Source organism: Pararge aegeria, chromosome 13, assembly GCF_905163445.1.
Source record: "Pararge aegeria chromosome 13, ilParAegt1.1, whole genome shotgun sequence".
NCBI lineage: Eukaryota > Metazoa > Arthropoda > Insecta > Lepidoptera > Nymphalidae > Pararge > Pararge aegeria.
In genome coordinates this window covers 3837454-3865310 of record NC_053192.1, presented here as the reverse complement: position 1 = coordinate 3865310, position 27857 = coordinate 3837454, and the positions used below count along the sequence as shown (strand labels likewise).

Sequence of the window (27857 nt, the reverse complement as noted above, 5' to 3'; positions counted from 1 at the left end):
TTAATGAAATATGTAGCGGCTTCATTTTGTTGCCTGATTCGTGCCCGAAAGATTACATTTCTGTGATAAAAAACTCTCCGTAACACTCGGCGTGGTGGACCCAAACTTTTTGGTCAACGCCTCGGGCATAAAAATGTGCACTTGCTTCTTCGTCTTCCCCACATCTGGTAATAACTTCTTGCTGACCATTTCCGCGTACTGTTTCTCTACAGCATTCCTCTCAGAGACCATTTTCTGACGGGTCTCAATGACACTAGCTCTCATGTCTTTGACCTTTTTGTTTTCCTTAAACTTAGCGTCGTGGCGTGGCGTGCATTTTATGTTCCGTGACTGTCGCGCATAGTTTTCTATCGTGTTCGCTGATGTAGGCATGTAAAACTCCTGACGATCGATAGGGCCACTTGTTTTAGTATCGACTTTAACTTCTCTCGCCCTCAAATCCGTCGCTGTTTTAGACTTTACTAAATTCCGCCTTTGTATCTCCGGCCAACTGTGCCTTGGTTGCGACATTCGCTCAGCATTCTCTGTATTCAGCAGATTAACTTTTCCAGCTAAATCCAACCACTGTAGTACTCTGTCCGATAATTCGGTGTTCTCTTTAACATCATTTCGAGCTGTCCTATTGCTTTTAACGGTCCTCATGTTATCACTTTCTAAATCGAGTTTAAAATGGTTCAAATGACATATAGGTTGTGGGGATGCTTTAACAATAATTTCGTCGTTCGAATTCTCTACATCAGATAAATTTAGCTTCTCTATGTGGGGTGTGTTCTCAGTTTTATTCTGGAATCTACTTTTTCGTATCACAAGGTTTAAACTCCTTAATTCGTCGTGATGGCTTAAAGAGCACGAGCTCCTGATGTTTCTGGTCTGATGCACTGTTGACTTAGCGTAGCTCGCTGATGAACTTGGTCGTCGCCTTTTTGCGGCAAGTTTCAAGAAATGGGGGTCGTCCTGTGTTAGGATTGCGTGCCGGAATCCGTCCACCCATACGGTTCTAATGTACATAGGGTGCTGTGATGATTGCCAGAGCGCTTGCATATTACGCCGGACGAACTTAAACCCTTCTAGTCACGCGACGGTCGTTAATGGGTGCTTATGTTTGTTTTGCTCTTCATAATTGATTGTTATTTCATTCCGTGATTAAAGGCTCGACGACCTGAAAATAAACATTGGAATTAATATGTGCTTAGCACGAATATTTGTTGCTTCATATTCTAAGATCTATGCTGCTTTGATTATGACTTGTTTTGTGCATAAAAAGTGCAGTAATGTTAAGATTTATGTTTCAAAGCAGTATATTTTAAAGGAGGATTTTCAATCCTGTCCTTTATGTACTGTTTATTTTACCGTAGTTTAATTGACTAATATAATGATAAGAACTCGTTAAGGAAATGAATGTTTACTCCTTGTTCCCTTTCAATTTCCCTTCGGGTTCACGTTACTAATGGAAATGAAAACCCCACCTAATTGATTGCTATTTTAGTAGTTTTCTCTACAAACCGTAATAGAATGTTAATGAAATTTTGCTTGGTATGCTTATGTGAAGCAAAAACTAAAACCTTTTCCTATGCCATATTGAACCTTAATCATAATCTGTTCAGTCGTCATACTTCGTCTCAATCTTTTTGCAGCTGCATTATATCAACTCCCGGTTAAAATCTAGGAGATGTATTTTCACCAATTTGCCTTTTAAATGACAATGTGAGACTGTGATAACAAAAAGAACGACCCGCTAACTTTGTTGTGGACTTCTTCTTGGACCAGGACGCGTTTGGAGGTTGAGTTTTACGAATATAGTTATCGCAATCATCTTATTTACTTATTTTATTTATTTAAACTCTTTATTTGTTCACAACATTATTCAGAAAAACAAAGAAAAGAACAAACACTTCAAGAATGTACTTAGTATCGCTAAGTTGCGATCTCTGCTAGGCAACCTTGGATTAGGAAGACTAAAAAGAAAAATTATAAGGTAGGTAACATTATTTCAAACATACATACAAATAACTATATGCTAATACATAAACCAGACTACACAAATACAAATTGATAAATATAAAAAATAAATATACTAATATATACTTTAGCATACCATTAATACTTAAATATGAGTTAGAGGACATAAATTAATAAATTAATATGGTCGTCTTTATTCAGCGAGATAATGAGCCTTCACAGCATTTTAGCCCAGTGATTTCGACTGTCTTATGTTCAATGGGAGTGCATTCCACAATTCAGTAGCTTTTCTTAGTACCATGTACACATTTTTTTATGTAAGGTACCATCCATGGGCCTATCGGAATAAAATATTTGAGCTTGACTCGGACTTTGGTCTCTCATCGGATCTCTACAAGAAATCTTCAATCTCAATCTAGATCCACATGAGATAAATATGTATTTCTACATAGGACGATCTTGTTCCAGATACTTCCTTTGACTCGATTGATGTTCATGTTTATCTAGTAGGGGGTTGCTACGCTCCCAGTATTGGGTTGCCGTTCTAACAATCAAAACCTCAACAGCTATATGTCCTCAAAGCTATGTATACTCTCGACTTCGGCAACTCCTTTCGGAGAGACACACTTTTCAGAGCTAAGTGCGGTTCAATTAAAGAGAGTAAACCATAATATTTTCAAAAGCGTGTAAAGTTCACCAAACCGCACTCGGATAGAATGATGGACATCAGCCTAAACCCTTCGGTCTCATGACAGGAGACTCGTGCCCTGTAGTAGAACGGTATTCCGGATAATACTGTGTTCCGGTCTGAAGACCGCGGTGGCCAATCCAATTGCAAGAACATAAAGCTTTAACACCTACGCCTCAGGTTCATGAACACAAGGTGGCAAGTTGCAGGACGTGTCTTTGCATGCCCTAAGAAGAGATGCTTTGTTTATAGGCGATGGTTTTTGACTTAACACCATGGAGGGCGATCTCCTTAATCCGTCAATCATTATTATAAGAAATCTAGACTTATAAACCAAACAATTCCCCTGTCTTATTCGCTCTCATGTCCGGCATAAGCCTTCCCGCTATACAGGGATACGTCAAGGTCATATATGTAATTATCTATGACTGTCTAAATACTGGCATGATCGTGGAAGGTTTTTCCGAAATCCGTTGTTCTATTTATTGATTGTTGTGTAATGTTTATGGTGATTGTGGCAGATACTCACTGATGCATCCCATCCATTTACATTTTAACCCATTTTTTTCGCGTTTCCTAAGACGGTATTTCACGATATATCTCTCTATGGAATTTAATATGTTTATCCGTAGACTTTCTTCGGTACTTTGTTAACGTTCTTTAAAGTGATATCCTGGAACTAATCAGGACGATTTTAATAACACATGAATACTAATATTATCAACAAATCTAGATAAAGAAGCTTCGAATCAACTATTCAACTTCTATAGAAGTCCAGGATTGTAGTAAATGAGATCGATTATTAGCGGTAAACAGATAATCTTAAGCCAAAACCCGTCGACGTTTCGACGTATTACCGCGCAGCGAGTAACTGAGTTCTTCGCTTTTACGACACCGAGTTTTGTCTTGAATTGTAGATCTAAGCATTCGGTTATGCTGGAGAAGATAAAACGCGACTTAATTTTGCTTACAAAAAGTCTTAATCTATTTCGAAACTCTAATTTAAACTTTATGTCTATTAATCCTATATATCTATCAAAGATATATAGGCATATATTTAATTCAGAAGATTATTTATATTAAACAATGAGCATGTAGCTTAATTTGATAAAGTCTAACACATTTTTAAATTTAAATACAAAAAAAGTCTTATTAGGCTAGGCTATCGTTAGGCTATTTTAAAACACCAATTTAACCGTTATGTCTTGATAGATATATATCAAGAGATGATGACTTTGCAATGCGCAATTGCTATTTCTTAGTAATTGTGTCTCTTCTGTTTAAATTAAGTTTAAAGTTGGAAGAAATCATAAATTGCACCGGGCAGAATAACCTGGGGGATTAGTAAATTAGGTTATAAGATCTTTGCCTATTATAGACTACCGCAGAGTAATGCCGTTTTATTTGAAAATTGGCATGAAATCAAAGGATATGTCTTGAAGAAAATTAAACATTATGATCTTGCCTTTACTTTAAGGGGCGCCTGAATTACATCATGCAACATTTCCATGTATTTGTATATTTCCCTTCACAAAAAGAGGACAATTATAAGTTTGAGTATCCATTTTGTCATCTTCAGTATGATATAGTTCTGGATAGCGTGAATCCGAGGAAATTCAAAAAGTTTTGTTCGCCAATCCTACGGTTAAATAAAAAGTACACTTATCCTACTTTTTTAAAGTTTAGTATTTTTTATACTATCCATTTTTATTCTTTATTCTGTAGAACCAATTCTTAATAATTGAGTGGTAGATGAAAAATGGATTAGACATTGTAAGTTTTTGTAATTGCATTTGCCCGCGACTTTTTCGAGCTAAAATGTAGCCTAAGACATTTTTATAAACCTTGCCTTAACTTACCTTTTTAAATTCTTTATCTTACTAACTACTCAAGCCTAGATCTCGCTCCCAGACAATGTTATAGTACTGTGGAGTATATTTAATTTTAAAGTTTCGGGTAAAATAAATGCCTTATTACACAAGTAAAATAGATAAACAAATATGAAACCTTGCAGTGATTAAATTAAAGTACTTCTCGGCCACAAATCATTTTCAGGTCCCAGTCATTTAAATTCGTGCCGGTCTGGAGCACGCGACGGAATCTACGGGAGACATTATAAATTCAATGATTTTAGCATAATTTCGGGATATCAAATTGTTAGTTTGCACGAAACGTGAGTCCATTAAGTTTAACGTTCGCAAATGAGTAGTTTGGAAACGTTCGAACGCTCGCGCCAAAAGCTATATAGTGGATGATAACATCTCTGTAAATGGAATTTGGAAAATGGGAAATTTCCAAATTTAGCCCCAATGAATATCAGTGAACGCGATCAGGAAAACTGTCTATATTTTAGCGTTTATATTACCCAAGCAATTGCTTATTATTCGATACCAAAATTTTATTAATATACTTAGTTCACCTGCCTAGAAATTGGCTATATATACGTTTGTGTGCGCACAAATATTAGGGTACCTACAAGTACCAGATTAAGCGTTTTGCGACAGAGCCTGTCCGGGTAACAATTAACGCCATCGGCCATGCTTATGTCTGCCACCAAGAGCCATTGCTGTGTTCCGGTCTGATGGGCGTGGTTTCCGGTGTATTTAGTTTCATGTGAGGCTTAATATCTACGCCTCAGGTTTATGGACACAGCGCGGTACTTTTTAGGACGTGCTCCTCATCATCATAATCATATCTACCTATTACCGGCCAAATACGAGGCACAGGTCTGCTCCCCATGAGAAGGGGTTAAGGCTGTAGTCCACGACGCTGGCCCAGTGCGGATTGGTGGAATTCACACACCTTTAGGAACATTAGAGAGAACTCTCAGATATGCAGGTTTCCTCACGATGATTTTGGACCTGGATAAGGTGATTTTGGACCTGCCAATGCACAAGTTTAAAGAATTTGTTAAAACACATTTATTACAGCGAGGTTACTATACAATTGATGAATTTTTTAATGACAAGGTTGCTTGGAAGCATCCGGCTCCGCTTTCAGCTCTCACAAGATAGAAAAATGAATGTTAAAATGCAAAATGTAAATTGTTGATGTTGGAAAAGAGCAACTGCTGAGTTTCTTGCCGGCTTCTTCTCGGTAGAATCTGCCTTCCGAACCGGTGGTAGAATCACTACAAACAGACAGACTTGACATTTCAAAAGTGCTTATATTAGGCCTACTCGAAATAAATGAATTTTGAATTTGAATTTGAATTTTGAATTTTGAATTTGATGTTTTCCTTCACCGTTGAAGCAAGTGATATTTCTATTGCTTAAAACGCACATAACTTAGAAAAGTAAGAGGTGCGTTGCATGCCCTGCGAAGAGTAAATTCGAAACTCGTTCAAGTCGGTATGTCAGTAAAAGGTGGGTATAAGGTAGGGAATATGTTGGTTTGTTTAACTTATGCACCGCGAAGTTCTCTTAGGATATAAATCAACGGAGTTTCCGTAATATGTCACATATTAAGTAGGTAACGTTTATAATATGCAACTGGTATTGTTGGAGTATGACAAGTAGCGAATGTAGGTTAGTGAAACTACATTCTAATTTGTAAACAAGAGTGCGAGATTCGGTTGCTAAGAAAACCTTTGACTATAAATAGAGCAAAACTTTGCAGGGCGTGCAAGAAAAACACCCCTTGTCCGAAATAACTTTTTTGTAAGGATTAATATTATATGCCTTATTTTATTTTTGTTTTTATACATAAATAAATATGCTACAACGTAACTTGTGTTATGGGTATTAAGGTGACTGACGAATATTTTTTTTTAGAATAACATATACACAAGTACTTAAAATATACAGGTAAACACCCAGACTGAAAAACAGTAATGTTCATCACACAAACATTTTCAAGCTGTGGGAAACGAACACACATCCTTGGACTCTGAAAACAGGGTCGCTGCCCACATCTCCAGTCGGCCGTCTATTTGTATGAACCTATACCTAGCTACGCTCTTTTTTCCAGAACGATTTAGGACCTTCTTAGGTACTTCTTCGTAGTTAGTTCATAGTATTTAAGTACGACGTTTCATTTAATCAGCGCACGCGCATGTTTTCTTCTGGCTCGCAACACAAATCTCATTTCATGCTGAACTCTTATATGACTATTTGTTACTGATATAACTGTGTCACTTCTGGCTTTTTAATGGATAAAAAATTATAACAATCCATTCAGTAAATTCAGAGTTTATCCATTACAATTAAACAAACAAACCTTCCCACAATATAATATTAGAAGAAATGACTAAATTTTCATTTATTTAAAGTAAACCTAGTGTCTAGTGACTCTACCACCGACTCGGAAGGCTGACTCTACCGAGAAGAAGTCAGATAGAAATTCAGCAGATTGCTGTTTTCTTACACCATTTTACAGTTTAACAAAAGGTATATCTGCCTTGCGAACCTGTTGTAGAGTTACTATAAACATACTGACTTGACGTTTCAAAAGTGCTTATAAACTCGGCCTACATGAAATAAATGAATTTCGAATTTTGAATTTTATAATTTTTCTGTCTTGTGAGAGATTAAACCGGCTTGCTTCCTTATCGTTAAGATATCCATCAATTGTGTAGTAACAACTTCAAACTTAGTTAATGTGTTAAATTGCTTAAACTTATGTACAGATAGATTTAATAATACCTTCGGTATCTGTAGTTTCAAGGTAGAGAACATTCAGTTTTCTAGTCGGACGCGCGCTTCAGTTTTATTTTTAACAGTCCGCTTAAAAAGCCTACCTACCCACTTCCATATATTACTGTCTAGAGTTCAAGTAGGTACCATACTGTTGTAGGAACAATAAATATTTATGGGAACCGTTTTAAGGTCATGCACGACATTTAGAATAGGACGTAAAGGTTACATACAGGCTACGTACTCGTATGGGCGTCTCATTTGAATAATGTTATATCTTTACTAGCTGTCACATAAATAAAACAACTACAGGCGCTTTGCAAGAAATACTTTCATAACAGCTTTCACTGTCTTTATCAAATGGCTTAAACTATATATTCTATCATGGATTCAAGGACTATCGATTTTTTGCCTTTCTTATATCAACGTTATTGCCCACTGGTGAGATACCTAATCTCTCATAGGAGGGAGAGTTTTGGAGCATAGACCTACCACGTTGCTCCAATGCAAATTGGTCAAGTACTTGTGTACTTGACCAATTTGACCTTTTAAAGAGAAACAACTTTTTCATACGTGATTTTATCGAAACTTTAACCGTTTACGCACCGTAAGCTCTCAAAATGAAAAAAACGCGTTGTCTTAGCGTGATGATATATCTATAGCCTTTTTCGGTAGATGGGCTATCCAATACTGAAAGAATTTATCAGACTCGTGCCTGAATAAATCAGCTGTTTAGTTGCAGTATAGATAAATAACCTTGATACCGACTGCAGCGCCATCTGTCGGGCTGGTTTGTGAATCTAAACCATCCAGGGCGCCACCCAAACGCATACGCGGTGCAAATTCGTGACATCGATGAGGCGAGGCCCATCGCATTTGAAAACATCCCCGCGCGTGCCCAAAACATGCCCTGCGAATATGACCCGGATAAAGAGGCGTTGCAACGCACCCAAACGCATACAAAAAAAAAACATTCAAATCGGTCCAGCCGTTTAGGAGGAGTTCAGTGACATACACACGTACTGTAGAATTATATTTAAGAAGCATAGCTTTACTATGCTTTAGCTTTACTATGCTTCTTAAAACAACTCAGAATACTAAATAGCTGTTAGCAAGGAACAAGTTGTAAACTAACTCCCGCTTGCCGTGCTTCATAACACGCTAAATGAAATGTTACTATAATTACGGTGTCGGAGCTACCCCGGCCCCTGTGTGTAATTGTGGTGAATTGTTTCCGTGTTGCGGCTTAGGGTTAATTAGAAGGGGTGTTAAGACGTGGGTGTTATATTTGTGTGGAGAAATTTAGAAAATTTGTGCGCTGCGGCTTAATTCACGTGAGTTTGAAGGTTTGTGAAGTTAAATTTTGCGGGGTAAACGTGTTGGACTATGTGAAACGGACTGGAAACGGATGGCATTAAGAAAAAGTGCTGTTGTCACTTTACGTTGTATATACCGTTATGTATGAGTACGTATCAAGAAAGAGGAAAGTTGGCGACAACTGTATTGTGATCTGCCGTCACCAAACGGCTAATGTACTTCGAGTGATGTAGAACTCTGTCAATCGCCGGGTTTGTAGCTCTACCTTTATCTCAGATCGTAGTAGCAAACTTTTTAGGTACAGATATAAAAAGGCTAGAAATAACGGCGTGGTAGTCAATAAAACTAGATATTTACTGCCATTTTGCGCGTGTGTATAGTTTGGAGACAGCCGCCTTATAAATCTAGTTAGTTTCTGAACTAGCGACAGTCATGTTTGTTTTACACTATTTCTTTGGGATTTATAGAGGTGGTTGCATTGTCGCTTTGTACCTGTGACAGTATCAACAAATCTGGCTGGAAGTTAGAAAAAGGGTACCCTAAGCCAATTGCGGTTTTCATTAGGTACAGTATTCATAATAATTAATGCTTTTGTTCCACAACTTTTCCTTGAGATCGATACTTCTAGAGAGATAACTAACAGAAAAGCTATCCCATGAGGATTTCCAAATAAAGAAAAAAAAAACAGTGTCTATAACAGCCGTCGCGGCGTGGCCTGGGGGCGATTGTGCAATATTTTCGAATTTAAACTGTCGTGAGTAGTCTGAGAAAGCACGACTAATTTCGAACCCAACTGGCTTTGAAACTAGTCGGGAAATCTCCGACAAAAATTCACATGAGTTCATCCGTCAATAACACATTTAATAAAAAGAGTGCAGTAGTTGTGAAAAACCGTCGTACCTTTACCGTTATATTTCGGCTGTATTCTATTCTATTCTACAATATATAATTGACAAAATAAAAGAGGTTTGCGAACTTTTATAATAAAAATTCGTAAATCGCTTTAGTGGCGTATAATTAAAACTTTTACCCCAAAACATAAAGTTATTCATCAACACTGTTACCCTTACGTTGCGTGACCAGCCCTGATTAAAATCATTTCGGCATGCAAAAATAATTTAGTTTTACAAGTTTTCTTTAGCTCAGTTTACGAGCTTTATAATTCCAGCTTGCGGTTAAGTTAAAACCGAACAAAGGCGTCCAAGTCCTGTGACGTGCCTGTTTACGACCAATCAGCAGACGCGCCAGTTTGATAAAAAGTCATTCTGATTGGTTGCAAGTTCGACGCAGTTTGCAGTTGGCTGTACTGATTGGTTAGACATGGATTTGAGAAATACATTATTAAAAATTATTTTTAATTATGAAGGCCTATCGGCGCAGTTGGCAGCGTGCTTTCTGAGCCCACGGCCGTGAGTTCGATTCCCACAGCTGGAAAATGTTTGTGTGATTAACATGCATGTTTTTCAGTGTCTGAGTATTCATCTGTATTTTATAATAACACAAGCTACTTACTCTGGGGCTAGATGGGATCTGGGGTTATTATTATTTACTAGCTGACCCGCGCAACTTCGTCTGCACCTAGAAAAAAACCTAGAAACTAATTGCAGATGGACCTGTTTTATTTCCAAACTATGTTATTCGCGGCGGTACGTGTTATACCCGTCGCAACTTCTAAGCGATAGGTTCAATTGGAATATTTTAAAACTGAATTTGCAGGTATATAATCAAACTTAATATTGATATTACTTTATTTCTTTCGCATTTATAATATTAGTATTTAGTAGGATGATACGCATGCATTCGATCGTTGTCCCATATGCCTCGCGACATGCTGTTATCTGTGAAGAGTTATGTCCTTTATCTCCGACAATATTTATTATACAATATATATTTATCAGATCTTCATTAAAATTAGACAGATAATGCTTGATAGACACACCTTCAAATAAAAAAGAATTATAAAAATTGGTCGAAATTTAACGGAGCTATGAAGTAAAATTGATAAATAATTTCATCGCATTTCCCGGAGGAAACTTATTGTTTATCGGGATAAAAAGTATCCTTAATGTTGATCCGGTATATCAGCTACCACTATACCAAAATTTATTTAAATCCGTTCAGTAGTTTTCACGTGATGCCCGGACAGACAGACATACATACAGACAGACAGACAAAAATTAAATAAAAATCTGTTTTGGACTCAGTGTCGATTATAAAGCATCCCCCGGTCAAAATTTTCAAAATATATTAAATGTACAGAAATCTTCCAGTTACAGTTTTATTATAAGTATAGATTATGATGAGATTATATTCGTGACATCTGCATAGGTATTAGAAAGTTATAGCAACGTACAAACGTAACTGGCTGTATAAATTATACAAAATGTATACGCTGCGGAAGTAAATTACTATGGTTGCAAATAGGTTCATCCGGCATTCGTGTTTCCTACCTGCTCGTAAATAGTTTGGCGTTATTAACGTACTTTTGAAACAAGATTTTACTTATAGATATAAAAGTCCAGAGTGTTTTGTTAGTAATCCTAAGTAATATTTAAAATGCGTATGGTTTTCGTTTGTTATGCTATCACGCGCTTACTAATCAACCGATAATTATGACACTTTGCCCAAAAGATGTCTGCGATACCGAAAACGTACTGTTATGTTACCGAGGAATGGAAATAATTAAATTATGGAAGTAACAAGCCGCAGTGCTTAGCAAATTCTACATTAAGGCCAGCGGAGCAGGTACTAACAATTATTAGAAACTGTTAAAGGTAAACCAGCAGCCAGTAATCGTTCGTCGAAAATGAGGACAAAATTTTACGTATTCGTAAAATGTAATGAAAAGTTCACTAGTTAAAATATTTATGAGGATTTTCGTGCTATATCATCAGATTCTAATCACGCCCAATAAGCGTCTTCCATCACCCATCAACTTGAAGTTATCAAGGAGGTTTGTAGGTCGAAAACTGCTTTGGCTACCATATTATTGTTGAGCCTTACTGTAGGGAAACAAAATGAATAATTTGGAATCAATCCTGAACTAAGAAAAGCGATGTGTACCTTCTCGCACGTGCGCATTTTATACGTCTAAGACAATATACTATCTTATTACGTCATATTTAAAGCGGTGTTAGTGCATTGGGTAGGACATCCATTTCACTTTTTTTGGGGAAGTTCGAATCCAGCACGCACCTCTAACTTTTCTAAGTTACGTGCGTTTGAGGAAATTGAACTATCTTCTTCAACTTGCTTTAACGGCGAAGGAAAACATCGTGAGGAAACCTGCATACCGAGAGTTCTTTATAATGTTCTCAAAGGTGTGTAAAGTCCACAAACCCGCACTGGGCCAGAGTGCCACCCATTCTCATTGTGTCAGGAAACTCGTGCCCTGTAGTGGCCCGGTAATGGGTTGATATGATGACGTCATAATTGTTTCAGGAACATTTGAGCTCCCTGAAAGATGACGCCCCACAAGTGGATACGAGGAAGCTGGAACAGGTCTTGTCTGCGGCGTATGCTCTTATCAGCCCAGAACTGCAGCAGATCAGCTTGCCCGATTTTCCAGTGGACAATCTGTATGCTGCCGCATTAATTTTGGTAAGTCCATCATCCAAGCATAAAACCTTTGCATAGCCATACTTTTTTTTGCCGCCCATCAGCATTTTTGGCGTGGTAGCTGATGCAAATACAGCTCTTGAAACTTAAAATTACGTCTCAGATAATAAAACTTACGAGTACGACACAGGTTGCCTAGCGATTTAGGGTTCAGGTAGGATGTAGCGTAGTAACCGTATGGGCTTAATATAACTGCCATCAGCGGCGTGCACTTCATACATGCAAACAAGCACTGGCTACCCTAAAAAAATTATATCACTCGTGAAGTAGGAGGATTTATCCATTTTCTGACAAGTTTTTGAATTATGCCTACCCTGGTCTAAAACCTTGTGCACCCCAATGACTGCCATACTAGATCATCGCGTAAGTATTATAAAAAGGAGGACGGCACGTTGAAGGATGTGTTCTTGCATGCCCTGTTGACAATGCGAAATGTTGACCTGTTTATGGACGATGTTTTTCCACGCAACGTATCTAAAAAAAACTTGTTGTACTAAAAATACCCTAAGGATTTTCCTAAACGTTGTCTTTTCTATAACTAATGCACCTTGACCTTGAAACAAAGTTAGCAGATGATCAGTTCGCGTGAAACGCGTCTTACTTCGGTAATTTATTACACCTCAAGGACGCGTATCGACACGCACGCACGTGTAGGACGTAAAATATTTGCGAGCACACTTTATGGGCCCTAAACTGCTCATTGTTAAACTATTTCTTGAAACTAGCAAGTGTCAGTTATAGTGAGGTGTTTTATGAGTGCCTACATTTAATTTTTTAGCCATATTTTCTTAGGTCATTTTTTTTGTTAACTTTGCTAAATAGTTACCGTAACTCGGCGTAGCGTCTACAGCTATTATTTTAAATTTCGTATACTACGGCCGGGCAAGCTTTTTTAATACTAATAATACGTTCAGAATACTTGGTCGATAGAGCTATCTAATTAAATTAATATAATTCTAAACATATCCTTACTAATATTTTATATTTGTTTGTGTATGTCTGTTCTTCCTGTACACCCAACCTAAGCAACTAATCAACTTGACATTTGGAGTACAGTAAGTTGAAAGTATGGAGAGTAATATAGGGTACTTTTTGAACCAAGAAAAACAAACGGTTTCTACTGGATATGTAAAAAAACCCGCTATGAACGCGGACGAAGTGAAACAATAATTTATGACAGTGAATAGCATTAAAAGTTGGAAAACTGGGTTTATAAAAAGCCTCTCTGAGTTATAAAACATGCTAGGTATCTTGAAATTATTAATACTATGTAATTTAAACAAATTGACTTATTTAAAAAGACAATTTTCCAGGAAAGAAACCAAGAAATTCCCATACACAAGCTTTTGTACATTCTCTATCCATACAACACATTCCTATCAAGGGACCACATAAAGAATGTCGAGGCGGTCTTACACAATCTTAATATTGACACCAAACCGAAATGGAACATATCTCTGAGGGGAATAGAGTTAACGGAAAATCAGGCTGTAGTGAACATGGATATCAATGGAAAAGTATCACAATTTGGCGTGGCATGTGGTGGGAGAAAGAGTAAGAGTGAAATGAGAGGCTTTGTCAAAACTGAGTATCAGGCTCTGCTTTTGAATGAGTTGCTGCTATCTCATAGTGTTGGCGATTTTTGTGTTGTTGGTACGTATAACGCCCTTTTTTGCTACATCTTATTTCTACCTAAAATTTATGAACTCCCGATCAGGTCATCGTCATCACCGGCCCACTACAGGGCGCGGAATTCCTCCCACAATGAGAAGGGTTTAGGCCGTAGTCCACCACGCTGGCCCAGCCTTACAGTTTTTATGTATATTATTCATAAAAATATTCATTAGTTATCTTAGTACCCATAACACAAGGTACGCTTACTTTGGGACTGGATGGCGATGTGCGTATTGTCGTAGTATGTATTTTCTTGGGTTATTTATGTTTAAAAGCCTTGCCAGATCATGCGTTGATGAATGTCCATGTCGATATATTCATATTTCGTAACGAACTAGAAATAGTTTTTATTTGATCCAAAATGGGTGATTAAATTATAGTTTAGCCGTTATCATAAATAGCAGGATTCATATAGATCCTGCTATTTATGTAAGAAGATGTACAAATTTACATACAATAAATAATAAATAAATAAATATATTACGACAATACCCACATCGCCATCTAGCCCCAAAGTAAGCGCAGCTTGTGTGTGGGTAAGTACTAAGATGACTGATGAATTTTTATGAATAATATACATAAATGCTTATAATATACAGATAGACACCCAGACACTGAAAAACATTTATGTTCATAACACAAACATTTTCCAGTTGTGGGAATCGAACGCACGGCCTTGGACTCAGAAAGCAGAGTCCGATGCGCCGGTCGGCCGTCAATAATTTCGTTATATATTTCGAAAAACGTTTAAATAACTAAATAAGTAATTCCAAAATTTCACTTCACAATTAAATAATGGCAAATTCATTGCATAGACGTGCAATGCAAAAAGCGTAACAGTTTTCTGGTGAAACCGAAGCACATTCTATTTCATAGGTCCAAAAGGCTGTGGGAAAAGTCTTCTAGTAAGCCAATTAGCAGCTCTACTTGGCTATACCATAGAACCCATAGTCCTATACCAGGATATGACGGCCAGGGACCTCATTCAGCAAAGAACTACCCTGGACAACGGGGACACAGTGTGGAAAAACTCGGCCTTAGTTGAAGCAGCCCTAAAAGGCCATTTGGCCGTACTGGATGGTTTGCATAGGATACATGCCAGTACTTTGGCTGTTTTGCATAGGTAAGTGCGTTTGTACTTGCAGAGCTTGTATGTTTATGTGGCCTGTGACCAGTGGCGTGCATAGAGGGTATGCACAGGGTATGCAGATGATATAAAATGAAGAAAACCTCCAGTACGAGTTATGAAATATTTAAGGATAGGCTTTGTAAGAGTTATAAAAAAATTCTACCCTTAAGTATTTATACCCTGTACTGGAGATTTTCTTAATTTTATATCATACCCTCTATGCACGCCACTGCCTGTGACACTCCACTGCAGGACTAAACTGTCTCTGTCTCTCCCAATGAGAGGGCTTGCCCATAATCGCCAAGCTGGGCACACGGGTTGGAGATCGCAGTAGATGCCCGTTCTCCATTGTATTCCCTTAGTCTCCTCGTATGACACCCGCATCTCGGGAAGAGAAGTGGTGGCAACTCCATTCTCATCTACCGTCACCACACGGCAAACCTTAATCATGAAAAGTCTTAATAACATCGAGAATATAATCATCATCGTCATCATCAACCCATTTCGGGCCCACTACAAGGCACGGGTTAACTGTTAAATAACATATAAATATACTACGACAATACACACATCGCCATCTAGCCCCAAAGTAAGCATAGCTTGTGTTATGGGTACTAAGAAAGCTGATGGATTTCTTTATGAATATAATACACGTAAACACCTATAATATACAGATAAACACCTAGACACTGAAAAACATTCATGTTCATCACACAAACATTTTCCAGTTGTGGGAATCGAACCCGCGGCCTTGGACTTAGAAAGCAGGGTCGCTGCCCACTGCGCCAATTGGCCGTCAAACTCAAACTGTTAAATCGTTCCGAGTTCTACCCTCGTTTCAATTATAAATATAGGACTAATATCATGAACAATTAAATGCAATGCAATATGCAATGCAATATATAAAAATATTAAATAAATGCAATTTTATTAAGAAACGTACGTCTCTACTAAGTTCTACGTAAAACAAGTTGTTATAATCTGTTATGTGGCTCAATAAGTTGTTAGAAATGTTTAGTGTATATGCTGTAGAGTTTTAAAAAGGTGTTGTAACCTGCTAAACTGTAAGTAATATATTATTTATTTGTTTGTATTACTCATGCGGGGAAAGTAGTATCTTGACGCTCGCTGTTGCGGTTGAAAAAGAACCGTTTGCCCATTTTAAAATTACGCGTGAGATTTTTCATAAATAAAACTGTTATTTGAGTGCGACAAGTTTACTTGTCGCACGTAAATTATTCTTGGCACACGCAAATTTAGATAAATTTATCCTCATTTGTAATTAATTGATACTTTTTTGAATGCTTAATTTTTCAGCTATTATTTCTGGTCTGAGAAGGCTTCGCCCTTTTAAAAAATTCAAAAAATTTATTTTTTGTTTATTAATATTAATTAATTTTTATTTATTGTTCAAAATATATTTTTTTCTTCTTTTCAAACTTGTTATTTGCTTGTTTAAGACTTAAAGGTTTGTGCCCACATATATCGCCGCATTTGTAATACAAAATAGTATGTGCGACTAGTGCGAAATGTTGTTGCACAATATACTATTAACCTAGGCTAGTCACTAGGATATAAACTGCAATACAATTATTTAATTAATAAAGATATTTAAAAAACATACAAAACAAACAAACAAGGCACGGGTCGCCTACAATGAGAGGGGGTTAAGGCAGTAGTCCATCACGCTGGCCCAGTGCGGATTTGTGGACTCCACATACATTTGAGAACATTATGTAGAACTCTCAAGCATGCAGGTTTCCTCACGATGTTTTCCTTCACCGTTGTAGCAAGTTATATTTTAATTACTTAAAACGCACATTACTTAGAAAAGTTAGAGGTGCGAGGTGGGTTTCAAACTCAACCTCCCGAAAGGGAAGTCGAGCCACCACCCAATATGCCATCACCTTGAAAGCGTTTAAAAGCTTCGTTAAAAGAGTTATTTTATTTTCAAATTGTTATTAACTATTTAAGTGTAAAAGAAGAGTTTTAAATGCTTTTGAAAGGTCTATCAGAACTTTTATAAGATGAGTTAATTTTGAATACTGTAACAGTGCATTCAGAACAGTATTGTACGAAAGTGCAGCAAAATAAAGTAGCAACCGACCGATCGAATGTTTTTTTTTTCATAAAAACACTCAATCGGTTGAGACACTGCTTTGAAATTTAGAATCCATTCTTAATAATATAAATGCGAAAGTGTTTTTGTTTGTTTGGCCATCTATCTCTCGTTAACTAAGCAACTAATTAACTTGAGTTTTGACATAAAGTTAGTTGAAAAGACGGAGAATAAAATAGGCTACTTTTTATCCCAGGAAAACAAACGGTTTGTAAAAAACCGTGATAACGCGAAGGAAGTACGCGGGCAACAGCTAGTATAGAACAATTTAAAACATTAAACGTTTCAGTGAAACCCGAGATATAACCTTGTACTAGATAAAATTCGGACAAATCTGCGTAAAGAAGTCTTGTATAACTTTACAAGACTAAACCCACTTCTATAACTAGGCCGAAAACAATGTAAATCGTATGCCATGTTTATTTTAAAGTGACTCTTGTTTCAAACAAACTTACATGCAAGGTCATGAATGCTATTATCAATCACATACATTTCACTTTTGTCGTGTCAAAAGTTCCAAACTATTACAGATTAGTGCACGACAGGGAGTTACAATTGCACGACGGTACAAGGTTACTTCGTCACGATAGGTATGATGAGCTGGTTTCCTCTGGTCTTACACAGCAAGAGTTAGAAGAGAGTGGCGTGAAAAGAATCCATCCTGCTTTTAGGTAAGTCAAAACAATTACAGAATAATTCACCACAGAGACTACACGATAATGGTACGAAGTTTATTCGAGACCATAAATATAATGGGCTACTTACCTCGGATCTTACTCTTAAACGGAGTAAATAAAGCCGGAAAATCCGAAGTGAGTTGAAGATTAATTTCATAGTTTGTCTATGAATTTAGTGGGTATTTTCTTAGGAATACGATAGAAACCAACTTTATTATGATTACTTCAACCGATTGACTTCCAAATCCACGGCCCTGGGCGGCTTGTTTCCATCGGCTTTAAGCGACTCGTTTGATGTCGCCTGTCCACATTGTAGGTGGACCTATGGACCCCAACGTCCGTCGGTTCTCCGAGCTATGCGCCCCGCCCATTGGCACTTCAGCTTTGCGATTAGCTGAGCTATCAGTAACTCTAGTTTTTCTACGGATCTCCTCATTTTTGATTTGATCACGTAAAGGTTCTCCTTGCATGGCTCTCTCCATTTCAAGAAATAAATATTGTAAAGTAACTTATGAATTTGACATAGCAATGAACATAAAGGTAAAGGACGATAAAAGCGAGAAAGAGGAAAAAACTCTTTTAGCTTCTGGATAGTTTCCGATTAGCGTATTCAATCACATACATAAGCAAACTGCATAAACACCTTGTTTTTTCATGTAATTCTTTAAAAAAACGATAGCTTGCCAAACAATGTAAACAGAAAGATGTTGGATAAGTCAAATCTTTGTATACTCGTGGTTTACGTATATATTACCCTGTACCGGACACTTGCGGATGAGTGAAGACTTTTCTTATTTCAGAATAGTGGCGTTAGCTGAACCCCCTGTGATTGGCACTGGACAGCAATGGTTGTCTCCTGAAATATTAAGTTTATTCTTGTTTCACGACATGAGAAATTTAAGCAAAGATGAGGAGATTTTTATTATTAAATCATTGGTAAGTAAACCTTCCTTGTTAAAAATTATTAGGATACAACTCCTAGAAAAAAAATAAACAATAAGAACTATACACAACAAGTGTATCATGAAATATGTAAACGAACCGTTTCATTGCTTATTTTTTTTTTGTATTAATTTATCGTTTTGTCTATTTATTTACAGTACGGAGACATCTCAAATCCTTTACACTCAATTATAGATTTGGCTGATCAGTTAAGAAAATCCGAGGATAGTACTCTAAAAAATCTTTCTTCCTCTTTATCAACCCGACAACTTTTACGAATCGCTAGCCGAATGGCCAAATATCCCGCCGATTCGTCTTACGAAACCGTCCAAAGAACCTTCCTAGCCAAATTCCTTCCTAATTTAGCCAGGCGAGCATTAGACAGTGCTAGCCAAAAGATTGGCATAGAGCCTCCATCAAAGTTTGGAATATTTAATCGCGAACCGAAAAAAATCGAATGTTCTGTGAAAAATGGTATTCTAACAATAGGAAACACGAGTACAGATATCTTCAAAACAGAAGCATTAACTAAAGTACCGGATATTTTATTCTACGATGTTCCACAACACATGAGGTTGCTAGAATGGTTACTCCAAGACTTTCTACTCGGAAATCATTTGTTACTGGTCGGTAACCAAGGTGTTGGAAAGAATAAGATAGCTGATAGACTTCTTCAACTCTTGAACCGTCCAAGGGAATATATTCAGTTACATAGAGATACTACAGTCCAGTCTTTAACTGTCCAACCAACTGTCAGAGATGGAATAGTTATCTACGAAGATTCTCCTTTAGTTAAAGCCGTTAAATATGGCCACGTCTTAGTCGTAGATGAGGCAGATAAAGCGCCAACTCACGTTACTTGCATCCTGAAAACTTTGGTTGAAAATGGGGAGATGATCTTGAGCGATGGAAGAAGGATCGTTCCAAAAGATATGTTGGAAAGTTCTGGAGGAAATGTCTCCAGTTTTATTCCCGTGCACGAGGATTTCAGGATGATAGTGTTGGCAAACAGACCAGGATTTCCGTTTTTGGGGAATGATTTCTTCGCTTCTTTGGGTAAGTTTATTTAAGAAGTATAATGACTTTTCAATATGAGAAAGAATGGACGCTTTCGACGCGTTCGGTGTGCAAGGTGTGGCGACTAATTTCTTCATTCATTTTAGGTGACCTTTTCTCATGCCACGCTGTGGACAACCCTTCCATAGATTCTGAGCTGGAGTTACTCCGGTCTTACGGGCCAGATGTGCCACAGGATATAATGAAGAAATTGGTGCAAGCTTTCGCGCAGCTCAGGAATATGGCCGATCAAGGACAGTTGACGTATCCGTATTCTACGCGGGAGTTGGTCAATATCGTGAAACATTTGCAGGTATTTAGTAGAGCTAGTTAGGCTTATATCAAGTTTATGTCGGACTTCTATCGGCTGAAACCCTCGGTGTTCAAACGGCGGTGTGTGAAACGGCGTAACGTCACCCGACGTTCTTTAAACAGTCCTACCGGGGAAGACGTCTGTTATAAGAACCAATTCTTGTGACACGTCTTTTTAGCGCCGCAACAGAGAACTGCTAGGTGTATTTTACACCGCCGCTTTGTAATTTTTTCATGCATATTTCGACAGGACGTCTTTAGACGTCGCTGTGTATGGGATAATGGTGCGCCGCAGCAGTACGAATCCGCTTCGAGGTTGCTACACGCGTACGTGCAACAATCTATAAACCAAAGTCATTACTAAAATGTTAAATTTTTTTTTTTATTTCACTACTAGTTATCCCTTGACTGCAATCTCACCTGGTGGTAAGTGATAATGCAATCTAAGATGGTAGCGAGCTAAGTCAAACCCCTAATCGGTTTTTCATGTCAAAATTGGTACTTTTAGGAAACCTATTATGGCAAAATTAATATTATAAGCTTTTTGTTTTTGTTTTAATTTAATTTTTTTTTTGTATAATTTTTGCTTATTTTTAAGCAGTTGTGGTTAACGTTATCGTATATGTATAACCAAGTTGTGAAAACTTCATTAGTTTATGTGATATCAAAATACGGCATTACTTTTATGTGCAATAGTACTGTTTGTTTCCCTTGAAAAGCTAATAAATAAATGAATAAAAATTTATAAACACTGAATCGTCTTCGTCAGTTCTCTGGTGAACTCTGATGTTAGTTTGCCAAGGCCTCCAGAGCAAACCAGAGGAATGAACCGAGGGCCTCCTTAAATTCCCAGCGGCGACTGCTGACCAATTACCATTTCATTTAAAGAAATACCCGGAAGAGGATATAGCGACAGCCATCGGTAACGTGTTCGACTTCGATCGCTACAGCAAAGACATGGCAGATGCGCTACTGGAAGTCTTACACTCTAGCGGTCTGCCCACCGAAGGAGTGCTGGACGGGCGATCGAAAGAGGCTCTTAAGAAGTTACAGATGACTATCGAAAGAACTAGCGGGTAAGTTGTATCATCATATCAACCCATTTCCACTACAGGGCACGGGTCTTCACATACAATGACAACATCTACGATCTACGATAAATAATCTATATATAATATCTTTTTTTATCTTTTTATATCTTATTTTAAGATCTTCGGCAATGTACCTTAATGATACCTTAAACTTTTAATGATACCAAAACCAGCCAGATGCAAATAGTATAGCCAAAGAGATTTTATTACAAGTTCATCATACATACTATAATGCGAAAAGACTTTTTCCCCAACCTATTATATTGGGAGCAAGTGAACAAGTTCATTCCTAGCATATTTAATCCCTTTTAGGATTCACATTCCAAAAAGGGTTCGAAAGTTTCTTAGAAAGCCCTTCATTTTTCAAGTTATCTTTTATTTTAAGTTTAAAACAATATATTTTAATAATAATTGACGGCCGGTTGGCGCAGTGGGCAGCGACCCTGCTTTCTGTCCCAGGGTCCCGTGGGTTCGATTCCCACAACTGGAAATGTTTCTGTGATGAAAATGAATGTTTTTCAGTTTCTGGGTGTTTATATGTATGTTATAAGTATTTATGTATATTATTCATAAAAACAATATATTCATCAGTCATCTTAGTACCCATAACACAAGCTACGCTTACTTTAGGGCTAGATGGCGTGTGTGTATTGTCGTAGTACATTTATTTATTTATTTATATTTTTATAGTTAATATCTCTACTCTCCTAACTCAAATAGCTAAATTAAATTCAATTAACATTTTGTATATTTCAAAATCAGAGGACCTACTAGAAAAATAATTTAGATTTTTTTTTTTATATTGTGTACAATATCTGATGCCTTGTATCAGGAAGAGTTCTTAAAGCTGTAACACAAAATCGCAAGATTTAAGTTACTTGCTTAGTTTTTGGTTCAAGGATTTTTAATTAATTTATTATGTTTTGCATCAATTATATTGATAAAGAACTGTATTTTAGATAAATTATGTAAAAGTGGTATTTGTAATGTTTTCACCATAATGATAAAAATAAGCTTTATTTAAATCCATAAAAAGTGATTAGCAGATCATTAAAACTAACAATATTGTTTCATGTATTATAATTGTAAATTGTTATTCTTGTATGGACCCCCTTTCGGTAAAAGCCTCCTCCAAGGCATTCCACTGGTCTCTATTCGTAGCCATCTCCGACCCGCTATCGCTACTATTTCATCGACCCATCTCCCACATGGCCGGCCTCTCGCTCTAATACCTCTTGGTCCGGACCAAGTCACTGATCTCATTGTCCATCTATCATCGCTATATCTTTAGCCACGTGATCTGCCCATTTCTATTTCCTTTGTAGCGATTGTTCCTTTGTGCGTCCGTTACCTGTGTTTTCTTGCGAATATCCACATTCTTCATCTTGTCCTTTAATTTTTCCTATTATAATATTAAGGATTACTTAAACGATAAAAAAGCTTGGGTGTGAATTGCTCTAGCTTCATAGCTAGATAAATTTACTGTATAATGGTGATAACAACAAAAAAAAAGTACCCGGCTTAGTTTGTCGTGGGCTCTTCATAGACCAGGGCGCGTTTGGAAACCTCGTAGCTTTAGGTTTTAGTTGGCGAACGATGTCATCACCATCCCCTTACAATTATGTAAACATGTATGTATGAACGCTTCATAAGTGCCTGTGATAGGCCTACGTGAATAAAGAAATTTTGAATTTGAATTTGAATATACCTTGGCAACTTCTTTCCATTCTTTTCTGAGTAGTTTGGATTTTATTTCTAGCTGTAAGATCGAAAGTCCAAGTTTTCACCATTATAGATTAAATAAATTTATTATTATTATTCCTGCGTGGGAATCGAACCGCAGCCACAGCCTTGGACTCAGAAAGCAGGGTCGCTGCCCACTGCGCCAATTGGCGTTCTGAATTATATTTGGTCTTCACTAGCTAGATATAGCTCGATAATAAAAACCATGTTTTCCTTTTGACGAAATATCCTCATTCCGTTTTCAGAAAAGACGTATCGTCTCCAAAACACGGCAAAGAAGACCCGGACAATCAACCCCATGTTGGTGGTAATACGTGGGCTGGTGGTACTGGGGGACGGGACACAGCCGGCTTAGGGGGTAAAGGCGGCCCTTACCGACTTGATAAAGGGCATGATGTACATCAGGTGGGTTCAACTACCCCTTATAAGTTTGGACATTTGCCTTTCTTATTTATTAGTCCACTTTTAACACAATCTCACTCTCTTGTCACAGGTTCTTGTCATGGTTGCCTGTTCACGCGGCCTTTGCATGCCTACATTTTTAATTAATAATAATAAATATACTACGACAATACACACATTGCCATCTAGCCCCAAAGTAATCTTAGCTGGTTTTATGGGACTAAGATAACTGATGAATATTTTTATGAATAATATACATATATACTTATAAAAAACACCCAGACACTGAAAAACATTCATGTTCATCACACAAACATTTTCCAGTTGTGGGAATCGAACCTACGGCTTTAAACCCAGAAAGCAGGGTCGCTGCCCACTGCGCTAATCGGCCGGCAAATTATCTTCTTATCTGTGTTATCTTATCTGTATTATTTTATGTTTTGCGTGTAAGTTTTAAGTTAAGTTAAGTTAAGTTTAAGTTAAGTGTTTTAAGTTTTAATAATAAGAAGAAGAAGAAACACTTTAGTGTTTTTTCTTCTTCTTATTATTAAAACTCTACTAGTGGACCCCCGAGAGACGTTCTTTTGTTCACAACATACCCCGACCCGCCGCGTCGATTAACCCTGCTGCTCTATTATAACGTTTATTTAGCTCTAAAGGGTCGTAGCGTGATGGGAAATAACTTATAACGTTTTCCGAAAATTGGGTTATCAAATACAGGAAAGGTTATTGAAATTCTAATACATAAAGGCAGCTTTGGTCAGCTAACGAGTCGCTGGAAGCCGCTGGAAACAAGCGGTCCAGCATTTAAGGTTAAACTACCTCTGTCCAGCAGTGAACGTTCATCGGTTGAGGTGTTGATGACAGATATTTCTTTTTTTTTTTTTTTTTATTAACGATAGGCCAGCGTTTGACGACAATCATGCCCGTTAGAAAGCAATGATGAGGTCTAGGTTGGAGCACGCTTGCCTAGAAAAAGGCTTTTCACTCTAGCCTTAAAGGTACTCAAATTATACGTGGCAGGAAAAACAGTTGCCGGGAGGGCGTTCCACATCTTAGCGGCACGTATCAGAAACGTGGATAAAAAACGTTTCGTGCGTGTTGGTGGAATATCAACTACATAAGGATGCCACCGTGAGCGGTGTCTCGCTGTTCTGTGGTAGAACGGGGAAGGAGGAACAAGATTGTGAAGTTCCTGAGCACACTCAGCGAAGTATATCCGGTAAAAAACCGATAAACAGGCAACATTGCGTCGGTGCTGGAGACTATGTAGTTTCGACTGTGTTAACGAATTGTCGCCTATAATTCTCCTGGCGCGACGATCCACCGAATCCAAAGCTTCAAGCTGGTACTTGGCAGAGCCACCGCACAGGTGACTACAGTACTCCATGCAAATTTAGCGCCTTCCAAAAAATAAACTTTCATCCCCTATCTCACCCCTACCAGACATCTTCCCAATCTACTTCTTCTAATTGGGGATTTCAACTTTTCAGTTATCAGATGCTGAAAAGGACGATGTACCGGAACACGTGAAGAAGGCAGCGCGTGAGATGAATAGGAAGGCTTTCGAGGAGAGATTAAAGGAGATTAAGATGAGCGAATACGATGCAAAACTGTATGGACAGTTCCTACGGGCTGTGCAGCCTCAGGTTACTTTATGTTTTTTACATATATATTATTGACAAAGACGTGCCGACTAGTTTATTTATTTATTTATTTATTTATTTATTTATTTATTTATTTATTTAAGAGCACTAACAACATGCATATTACACGTTTTTCAAACATAGCACACACACGAACACATGGACTGATATGCACGTCAATGACAAGTGCACATAGCATTAGTTATTTATGCGAAAGTCTGTTAGGATGTATGGATGGTTGAATGGATGGATGGATGGATGGAAAGATCGATGGATGGACGGAGGTTTGTTACTCTTTGGCGCAAAAACTACTGAACGGGATTTAAGATGGATGGTTTATCGAGGTAATCTGTTAAGGCAGTTATATTAAACCCAAACAATCGGTTTCTACGCGAAATCGTACCGGAACGCTGAATCGCTTAGCGGTGGTAACTAGCCACGGCCGAAGCCTCTCAACAAAATAGACCAGAGAAAGTTCAGAAATTATAAATTCCTGAATTGGCCTTGTCGGGCAACTTAAAAGCACAGCGTCACAATCCCTCGGATTTGTAAAAAAAACGTCATAAAAGCCGGTAAATTATAAATAAATTGGTTCCAGATAGGAGCACTTCGGGGAGTGTTGGCAGAACTTCAGGCAAAGAAAAAAGAACGACAATGGAGCCGACATCAGACGAGCGGTGAATTAGATGATGGGAAAATTATTGAAGGTATTTCACAACTTAATATATTAAATAATAACTTCATATATTTAATTAAATATATTAAATTATATAATTTAGTTATTATAATTTAATATATAAAACTAATATCAAGTCACCTATTTAACATGTTTAATGTATGAACGCTTCATAACTAGCACATGCTGGAGACACAAATTATATCCCCCGACTATATCCCCTGACAAGGGATATAATTAACGTGCCCACCTGCCCAGTTTATTAGAACACATATATTAAATGGATATTATTTTCACTTGTGCGCCAGTGCTCTGAGAGTTGATAAAGCTGTGGGGAAGATTCGTTTTTATCCTTTCCCCGGGAGATAATTGTCTCCTGCCCACGCTAGCCATGTTGTAATAAGGTCTACAAGAATTTTAAATTTTTGAATTTTAAATTTTGAATTTATGAATTTTGAATTTTTGAATTTTTGAATTTTGAATTTATGAATTTTGAATTTTTGAATTTTTATGTATATACTTTGTTTCGTAGGTCTAACAGGCGAGAGATCGATTTATAGGCGGAGAACCGAACAAGAGCCGCCACCTGGGTCACCCCCAGACAAACCGAAGAGGCTACGTTTAGTGCTAGATGTTTCGGGCAGTATGTATAGGTGAGTTGACGACCTCTCTGGCGCAACGGTGAGCGCTGTGAATTTTTCAAGGGGTCCCGGGTTGGATTCCCGGGAAGGGCAATTTGGGAATTTATAATTTCTGTTTTTTTTCTGGACTAGACTGGTGGCTAGCTACCACCCTACCTATGACATAAGTAAGCGATTTAGTGTTCCGGTGCGATGTCGCTTAGAAACCGATTAGGGGTATGACTACCATTCTCCCGCCCGCTACCATCTTAGACTGCATCAACACTTACCACCACGTGGGATTGCAGTCAAGGTCTTACTCGTAGTAGAATAACAAAAAAACGGCCGATTGGCGCAGTTTGCAGCGACCCTGCTTTCTGAGCCCAAGGCCGTGGGTTCGATTCCCACAACTAAAAACTGTTTGTGTGATGAGCATGGATGTTTTTCAGTGTCTGGGTGTTATGTTCTAAGTATTTATGTATTTTATAAGTATTTATGTATGTTATTCATAAAAATATTCATCAGTCATCTTAGTACCCATAACACAAGCTACGCTTACTTTGGGGCTAGATGGCGATGTGTGTGTTGTCGTAGTATATTCATATTTATTTATTTTTTATAGGGAACTGCTGTGACTTCTTGGGTAAATTACGTATTTATTGTATAGAATATTGATTCACTTAACAATTATTCATTGTAATGTCAACATCTCCTGAGGATGCTCCGGTTTCGGAGCGAAACGTGCGTATAGGGTACATTGCCGAAGATCTGTTTGGTGTGAAGTATAAGGATAGAAGGAATTATAAATTACACCACACAGATCCTCCTGCTGTTCGCGGAGTACAGCAAATTAAGCTTAATTTTCATAATACGTATTTATTGATTGCACATCGTTGTCGTATGCATCAGAATGTTGGGCGCTAAAAAAGACCATTAAAAGATACTTTTTCCCGTCCGCTCAACATTACCCGGTGTACTTGTGAGTGTAATGCGAATGTTGAGATGGATCTGTGGTGTTTTAATGGTGCAATGCATTTACAATAAGAAGTTCAAAAGTGGCGCCAGTGACAGAAGAGATATCTAGATAGATAAGATCCTATCGGCTACTTTTTATCGCAGGAAACTATCGGTTATCACGGGATTTGTAAAAAAAACCCCTATAAACGCGGAAGGACAACATTTGCTAACAGCTATTGATAATTGAACTTGTAATTTCTGTTGAGAAAATAAACGTTTTTAACCAAACATGTATCGTCAACAGGTTTAACTCCTACGACGGTCGACTAGAAAGGTCTATGGAAGCTGTAGTTTTATTGACTGAAGCTCTCAAGGGTTACGAGGCGCGTATCAGATACGATATGTACGCGCATTCAGGAGAAGAGCACGCGTTGGAACTGGTCAGGGTCGACCGACCGCCGGAAAACGAGAAAAAGAGACTACAGGTGAGCGAATAAGCATGTATTTATAACAAATTTTGGTGTTCCAAAATGGAGAACATCTATCTAGCTAGGACTTCGACTTCACTTTCGGGACGCCGAGTTCGGATCCAAGAAC

The 27857-nt window shown here is 37.7% G+C and overlaps 2 protein-coding genes across 2 annotated transcripts in view; one reads left to right on the top strand and one right to left on the bottom strand.

The window, feature by feature from the left end:
• The window catches only part of LOC120628622 (von Willebrand factor A domain-containing protein 8), a 39268-nt gene that overhangs the window by 6915 nt on the left and 4496 nt on the right, over nt 1-27857 (top strand). The window contains exons 6-18 of the mRNA XM_039897089.1: nt 12040-12198; nt 13530-13869; nt 14767-15013; nt 17669-17809; nt 18616-18751; nt 18916-19813; nt 19921-20126; nt 21014-21201; nt 23205-23364; nt 24855-25010; nt 25606-25714; nt 26216-26336; nt 27565-27745. Coding sequence (XP_039753023.1) covers nt 12040-12198; nt 13530-13869; nt 14767-15013; nt 17669-17809; nt 18616-18751; nt 18916-19813; nt 19921-20126; nt 21014-21201; nt 23205-23364; nt 24855-25010; nt 25606-25714; nt 26216-26336; nt 27565-27745 — 3042 coding nt within the window. The remainder of the gene's footprint in view (nt 1-12039; nt 12199-13529; nt 13870-14766; nt 15014-17668; nt 17810-18615; nt 18752-18915; nt 19814-19920; nt 20127-21013; nt 21202-23204; nt 23365-24854; nt 25011-25605; nt 25715-26215; nt 26337-27564; nt 27746-27857) is intronic.
• Nucleotides 4-3346, bottom strand: LOC120628623. Its single transcript, XM_039897090.1, has 2 exons — nt 3177-3346; nt 4-1159 (listed from the first exon to the last, which is right to left on the bottom strand). The coding sequence occupies exon 2, from the start codon at nt 1039-1041 to the stop codon at nt 22-24; it is 1020 nt and encodes a 339-aa protein (XP_039753024.1). The 5' UTR covers nt 1042-1159; nt 3177-3346; the 3' UTR covers nt 4-21.

What these genes read in the sequence shown, in the direction of transcription:
- LOC120628623 (XM_039897090.1), bottom strand. Translation starts at nt 1,041, where the DNA reads ATGCAAGCGCTCTGGCAATCATCACAGCACCCTATGTACATTAGAACC.